The sequence below is a fragment of the Drosophila nasuta genome, chromosome 3 (genome assembly GCF_023558535.2).
Source record: "Drosophila nasuta strain 15112-1781.00 chromosome 3, ASM2355853v1, whole genome shotgun sequence".
In the NCBI taxonomy this organism is placed as follows: Eukaryota; Metazoa; Arthropoda; class Insecta; order Diptera; family Drosophilidae; genus Drosophila; species Drosophila nasuta.
The window spans coordinates 31,682,167-31,689,369 of record NC_083457.1 but is presented as its reverse complement, the minus strand read 5'-3'; the positions used below and the strand labels follow the sequence as shown (position 1 = coordinate 31,689,369).

Sequence of the window (7,203 nt, the reverse complement as noted above, 5' to 3'; positions counted from 1 at the left end):
ACCTTAATATATACAACTATATAAAACATTATTAAAAATGATAAATCAATAAAAAAAATAAAAATAAATACAAATTACATTTTGAGACAAAAAAACAAAAACCAAATGAGTTTTAATACAACCCCTTTAGAAATTCTTCCCCAACAACTTGATTTTGTAATATTTATTGTGTATATTATTATTTTATTATACTGCATTGGGTCTGGCAAATACAAATGTTTATAAATAATTTGATTTTATTTCTTGGTTTATTCCTCTTCGCGTTTGTTTCGGTTTTACTTTAAGATTTATATAAACTTCGTAAATGTTGGCGACATAATCGAATTGATTTAGCATTATCACCTTGATTTCTTTCTTTATTTCTTGTATATATTTAAATATTTAAACTTATAAAATAGTTTATTTCATTTATGCACGTTTGTATCGTTATGCGTGTGTTATGCAAAACTAAACAAACAAAAAACAAAGCAAAGCAAATGCGTCACATTAAAAAAAAATGAAAATACATTGCTGTAAAAAAAGATTAACAGCCACAACGAGTGGGGGAGATGAAAGGAGTAATAGTAGATTCATCGAAAAAATCAACGAATCACAATGAGAAATAAATCACGTAGTATATTTAAATATATGTATTGTATATATGTATGTTTATGTATATATTACACGCCATCATCGCTTATCGTCCAGTGTGTATAATCTTGCCTTACACAATGGTAACTAGCAAACTAACTAAATGTACACAAAAATATTATTTTATACGTATGTTTTTTTTTTGCATTTTCTCGTTTTTAAGTTTACAAAATTTAGAAATCACGCACGACACATTTCACATATACAATGTTGGATTCTTTTGTTTTTGTTTACTTTAAGGTTTATTTAAAATTGTAATTGGATTTCTATTGTTATTTTGTATACTGTGAATAATTAATTAGTTACACATACGTATGTAATTGTTTGGTTTCATTCTGTTTTGTTTTTTTTTTTCGTGTTTAGTTTCTGTACTTTAACATTATGCTTAGTGTTGAAATGTTTTCACTAATTTGGGTTTGCTAATATTTGTAGCTAAATTTATTACGATTATATTTTTGCTTGAAATGAGAGAGAAAAGTTAAACAAAAGATCAGCTTCCACTACCATCTAAGAGTTAGTCACTAGCAGCTTTTCACAGAAGCGGCTATCAGCTATCGGCTATAGGCTATTGGCTGTCGGCTGTCGGTTATCGGCTATGAGCTATAGCTATCCCCAAGTGCTGGCATCGGCAATGGTTGTTTTGTTCGTACATCGTCTCTCCGTCTCTCTAATCCTAGCAACAACCACTATTAGCTGCACCACCCGCACCGCCGGATCCGGGCAAAGCTGGATTTGTGGGCGTTGCCTGTTGGCCAATTTTGATGCCGTTTGCCTGCAGTGACGAATTAAAATGATAAATTAATTACTGTGCTATGTATGTTGATTGTTAATGCCTTAGAGCAGCAGCACATACCTCATTGTTGATGTCAAAGACACCCTCCTGTATCTTTTCGTATATCTCTTTGGCTGTATTTATGAAAGCCTCCTCCACATTGGCGGCTGTGCGTGCCGAAGTCTCCATAAAGACGAGACCATGCTCGCGTGCAAATGCTTCGCCCTCCTCCTTTTTCACCTCACGTCGCGAGTCCAAATCGCTCTTGTTGCCAATGAGCATAATCACCATGTTTGAGTTCGAGTGCTGACGTGCATCCTCCAGCCATGTGGTGAGATGATTGAAGGTCTCTCGCCTTGTGATGTCATAGACAAGCAGAGCGCCGGCAGCGCCACGATAATATGAGCGTGTAATTGATCTATTAAAGGGAAACAAATAATGTTATAGCGAAAGTTTTTTCGTTGATATCTTAACAAGGAAACGCACCTGAAGGCTTCCTGGCCAGCTGTATCCCAGATCTGCAGTTTGATTTGTTTGCCATCAATGGTAATCATGCGTGCACCAAATTCGACGCCAATTGTTAGATCGTGCACCGGCTGGAAGCGCTTGTCCGTGAACTGCAGCAGCAGACATGATTTGCCAACACCTTGAAGACGAAACAAAAGAGGAAAAAGAAAACCGATTTAGTTGATGTTGATGTGCGCCAAAGTGAAAGTTATCTTGAGCAATTTCACAAAGCGAGACTAAGTATGCGGCTAAACCAAACGGCTAATAACTATTATTACAAATTGCTCACACATTTCTCAGTTAAGAGTTGAACAAATTTGCTCCCCATTTCTTTCACACGCTTTTGGAAATTCATATTTTTCCCATTAAGCTCGTTCCAATAGGAATCACACAAATTTGCAGTGACCTCTGCAGTTTTACAGCTGTCGTTCTTATCAGATCTTAACACACTTTACTCAAATAAGAATGAAAGGAAGTTGCGATAAAAAAAAACACGAGTGGAGAGCTGACGAACGAAATGAAAGCAACAGCTGGTGAAAATAAAAAGTTCCCTTTACATGAAGAAAATAGTACATACATACTATATACATACATATTAACGCAGCTGATAAGCAAAATGCAGAATTGACTTTGGGCAAAAATTGCAAATTTTACAGGCTTAAAAGTGGGGGTTGCTTGACCGTTCAAAAGGTTGACTCAGCGACTGCAAACATACGCTTCTTCATAAACAACCACCCCCAACCCCATCCCCCAACTGTTAACTTCAACAGTCACTCAGTTAGTGGGTTGGAGTAAACGAAACGCCCGCACCTCTCGCTGTCTCTCAACATAGCGTTAGAAGAGGCGTTGTTATGGTATTATTGATTTTTCCTTTTTGCTGCGTGGGCTCCCCAAACCCACACATATGCACACTGTCCAGGCGGACTTTAAACGACTAGTGGAGAGTAACACTTGATTGTCACAACGCAATTTGCCCTTTCATAGCCTTTGTTTTGTTGTTACCACTGCACAGCAATCATTTTGTATGACAAATGCATAAAATTTTCACTCTCATATGGCCAATTGCCAACATCTGCAGCAGCCACGAAAACAGCATTCGCCACTTACCAGTGTCGCCAATGATGATATATTTGAACAAGTAAGCGTAGGACATTTTTGCAATTAATTAATTGTTGGCTGGCTAGCGCTTATTTATGAATGTAATAATTAGCCAATAATAATAATACGCAATTCCAATACGAATGAGATTTGCAAGCTGACTGATGATGATGACTGGTTTCGATAATCGATAATGTCTTATCGAAGACACAGCTGCTGTATGCCCTGGTATTCTTACACAGGGCTGCATAACAAATAACGAAAAGAGAGTTGCCAGCTAGCAGTGCTATGTTCGTATCGGTTTATCGATAACCAAGCCCTATATGTATGTATGTAGGCAGTTTTTGTCAGAAATTTTCTCGCACAAAGCGAAGTGTTTTCTAGCTCAATTTAATAATGAATTCAATGTGAAATGTGTAAAAAACGAATGTAGTTGTTAACTATTGATTATCAATTTGAAACTGCTTGCATTTTTTCGGCTCTGCCACGCACACAACACTGCTAACGACGCTTGTGTGTAGAGAGCGTTCGCGACAATATTTCGCCTGAGTTGGTTGCCTGGTAAAATTTTCCTCAACTTGCTCCAAAAGGCGTAGGCAAAGGTGTGTGCGTGTGTACGTGTGCGTGTTCGTGTGTATATGTGTATATGTTGTTTTGCTCCTTCCGGATAAGGCAAGGTGAAACATGAAGATGGCTGACGGCTCGACAATATTGCGTAGGAACCGACCAGGCACAAAATCAAAGGTAAGCACAAAATATATTTTATATACAAAATCAGAAACTATAATGAATTTTGTTGGCAACAGGATTTCTGTCGCTGGCCCGATGAACCACTCGAGGAAATGGACAGCACACTGGCTGTGCAACAATACATACAACAATTGATCAAGCGTGATCCCTCGAATGTGGAGCTCATACTTACAATGCCCGAAGCACAGGATGAAGGCGTGTGGAAGTATGAGCATTTGCGGCAGTTCTGCATGGAATTGAATGGTCTGGCCGTGCGTCTCCAGAAACAATGCTCACCCTCGACATGCACACAGATGACGGCCACGGATCAATGGATCTTCTTGTGTGCGGCACATAAAACGCCCAAAGAGTGTCCTGCGATCGATTATACCAGGCATACGCTGGATGGTGCCGCTTGTCTGCTCAATAGCAACAAATACTTTCCAAGCAGGTAATAACTTAGCATTGTAAGCCATCCAACTAGCCACATAATGTGTTCAAGTGTTCAACTCACAACCCACAGAGTGTCGATCAAGGAGTCATCGGTGACGAAACTGGGATCGGTGTGTCGACGCGTCTATCGCATCTTCTCGCATGCATATTTCCATCATCGTCGCATCTTTGATGAGTTCGAGGCTGAAACGTATTTATGCCACCGATTTACGCATTTCGTCACAAAATACAATCTCATGTCCAAGGAGAATCTGATTGTGCCCATCAATGAGGACGAGAATGCTGCACCCGGCGAGAGTGAAGCCTAAACAACATCTAACAACAGCAGCTACAGCAACAACTCACAACCACAACAACAACAAAATAATAGTAACGAAAAAAGAATAACAAACAAGAAACGTACAGCATAAGAAGTTAATTGACGGACCGAAAATTCAGTCATTCATACAGAACTCACTTACAACATATTTATAATATATATATATATTTACTAATAGCTTGCATTAGATTCAAATGTAAAACGCATCAAATTTTTGTTTATTGGATAACACACAAAACACACACACATACACATGCAGATCAGAAAGCGTGTAGTCAAGAGAGTTGCGGGTGGAGAGAAAAGCAAAAAGAAAATGTGGAAGAAAATTGCAAATTTTTTGTATGTAGTTCAAACGACAAATACATAAAGCAAAATAGCATTAATGAATTCAAATCAAGCAAATTGATAAATCCAGTTTCTCCCCCACCCACTATACAAAAGAACAAAAAGAAAACTCCCTTTAATTCCGTAAAGTTATAATTATGATTATGTTTAAATTCTTATTTTAAATAAATTATATGTAGACACTCAAGAACAAACAATAACGACAAGAAAAACAAAACGGACGTTTATCAAGACGGAATCAACTGCGAAATTTGGCCAAAACATAGTAAAAGAAAAAAAATGGGGAAAAACGAGAATGAAAAACGCAGATGTACGATAAACTAATAAGTGAATTTTACTATCAAAAACTATATACAACAAGAAGAAAGCATTACAATAAATGGAAAGAGCAAAACCCATAGCCAATTGTCCAGATCCTCATGATCTCTTCTACACAATGTTCACCTCCAGCATGCGTTGTTGCGCCACCAAGCGCTCGAATCCCAAACGACTCAGATCCAGTGTCTTGTATTTACCCTCTAGTATCAACTCGGAGATGGCACGTCCCACAGCGGGTGTCTGCTGAATGCCGTGGCCACTAAATCCAGCCGCAATGTAGAGATTCTTGTAGTGCGGATGTCGTCCAATCACACCATTGGCATCGAAGCTATTGTGATCGTAGTAACCAGCCCAGCTGCTCTGCACCTTGATCGACTCAAAGGCGGGCACACGACTCGCCAATGTGGGCCACACATTCGACTCGAAGTAGCCGTGATCCACATCCAAAGTGTCGCACTCTGGCTCCTCGTCATCCGCCGGACTGCGACCGCAAAGGAAATTGCCACCCAAGCCATCGCGACGGAAATACGTGCCATCGGGATCAATCGTAAGCGGCGTTGCCAAGCCAGGACAATTGTGTCCCTGTGTATTGAATACATAGACATAACGCTTGCGCGGCTCCACGGGCAACGGCACTCGCAGCACATCCTGCCCAGTGCCAATGTTCGCCAGACGGGCCACCTGACCCGACTGTGCTCCTGCCGCCAGCACACAAGTATCAAACTTGACCGCACGTTGTTGGCCATCGCCAGTAGACACAACAGCGGCAGAGAGCTGACCTTCGTCATTCCACTCGAAGCCATTCACCTCGCCGGTGGCAAATTGTGCGCCATATTCGCGTGCCTGCTTCTTAAAGCCCATGAGCAGTGCCCAAGGGTCAAACCAACCCTCCTTATCCGTGCCATAGCAGCCCAGCGCAATGTCCTCGGTGGAGAGCCAGGGAAAGCGCTGACGCAATGTCTCCGGACTGAGCAGCTCATTGCAGGCGCCCAGTTCATTTTGCAGCTTCGAGTTGCGGCTCAAAGTGTCGGCGCCTTTGTCGCTGGCCAAGATGAGATAACCGTGTGGCTGAAAATTCAAATCCACATCGCCCAAGTGGCTGCGGCCATTCGAAATGAAATCATAGCCGAACAGCGACATCTGTATGTTCTCGGCCAGCGAGAACTGTTGACGCACGCCACCCACAGAGAGCACAGTGGAGGCGCTGGTATACTAAGTAGTTAAAATTTAGTTATTTTGTAGTTAAGAAATTCCTCCTCTAGCTGCAACTTACGCATGCATCACGCTCCACTACCAGCACGCTGAGTTTCTGGTTTTGCGTTTTACATTTCAGCCAATAGGCCGAGGAGGCGCCCATGCCTCCGCCGCCAATGATGAGGACATCACAGCGGTCGGGCAGCGCATCGCCGCAAGCAGACGAGGCAACAACCGAAAGCTGTCGTCGCAATTGCTGTTGCACGTTGGCCAAGCGAAAGAAACGTCCCAGTCGCTGCATTTTTTCACACTGATCGCACGCGACGAGCTGGAATAGCCCCACATCTCGAGCCACTCTAGATTAGATTCTAGGTTCGCGCTTATCTAAAGCGCTAAACAAACTCAAATAAAATAACAATACACAGCTTAATAATATAACAATATAGCTTATCTACGACACGCTTATCGCAAATTATTACACCGGGCGTTATATTTTCAGGCGCACTGTTTGATTTTGGGGTGCTCCAAAAAAAGTGCAGAGAAGTGTTCTAGAAAGTGTTAAAGGGAATTTGTCAATTTAGAGAAGAGTGAAGGATTAAGTAAATTGAGATTCCTATTATCTCTTAAGCTAATTGTCGAATAAGGATAATTTTAAACTTTAAAAGAATTCATTTAGAACAATATGATTAGAAATTTGTCGCTCGAGGGGTTGATAAATTTGCAGGTAAAATTATAACAGGCATAGTGCTCAAAATTTGGTTTAAAAAGAATCCTTTTTCCCTGATATTATCTCATTTTTAATGATTTAGACAACGGCATTACAAATTTATCTGCTTAA

At 40.7% G+C, this 7,203-nt stretch overlaps 3 protein-coding genes across 4 annotated transcripts; 1 reads left to right on the top strand and 2 right to left on the bottom strand.

Annotated features, from left to right (window-relative positions):
• Nucleotides 1–151: 151 nt before the first annotated feature.
• Nucleotides 152–3,183, bottom strand: LOC132794132 (ras-related protein Rab-2A). Its single transcript, XM_060804395.1, has 4 exons — nucleotides 3,017–3,183; nucleotides 1,889–2,048; nucleotides 1,484–1,820; nucleotides 152–1,402 (listed from the first exon to the last, which is right to left on the bottom strand). The coding sequence occupies exons 1-4, from the start codon at nucleotides 3,060–3,062 to the stop codon at nucleotides 1,304–1,306; spliced, it is 642 nt and encodes a 213-aa protein (XP_060660378.1). The 5' UTR covers nucleotides 3,063–3,183; the 3' UTR covers nucleotides 152–1,303.
• Nucleotides 3,184–3,321: 138 nt separating this feature from the next.
• On the top strand, nucleotides 3,322–4,719 carry LOC132794130 (MOB kinase activator-like 4). 2 transcript variants are annotated; one of them, XM_060804393.1, is made up of 3 exons: nucleotides 3,322–3,751; nucleotides 3,814–4,187; nucleotides 4,239–4,719. In XM_060804393.1, exons 1-3 carry the CDS (start codon nucleotides 3,692–3,694, stop codon nucleotides 4,495–4,497), a joined length of 693 nt encoding a protein of 230 aa, XP_060660376.1. In that variant the 5' UTR covers nucleotides 3,322–3,691; the 3' UTR covers nucleotides 4,498–4,719. The 2 variants fall into 2 exon arrangements, with proteins under 2 accessions (XP_060660376.1, XP_060660377.1); XM_060804394.1 differs by having other exon boundaries at nucleotides 3,326–3,751; nucleotides 4,260–4,719.
• A 445-nt stretch (nucleotides 4,720–5,164) lies between these two features.
• On the bottom strand, nucleotides 5,165–6,692 carry LOC132794124 (FAD-dependent oxidoreductase domain-containing protein 1). The gene is made up of 2 exons (XM_060804383.1): nucleotides 6,445–6,692; nucleotides 5,165–6,383 (listed from the first exon to the last, which is right to left on the bottom strand). The coding sequence occupies exons 1-2, from the start codon at nucleotides 6,664–6,666 to the stop codon at nucleotides 5,283–5,285; spliced, it is 1,323 nt and encodes a 440-aa protein (XP_060660366.1). The 5' UTR covers nucleotides 6,667–6,692; the 3' UTR covers nucleotides 5,165–5,282.
• Between the last annotated feature and the right edge of the window lie 511 nt (nucleotides 6,693–7,203).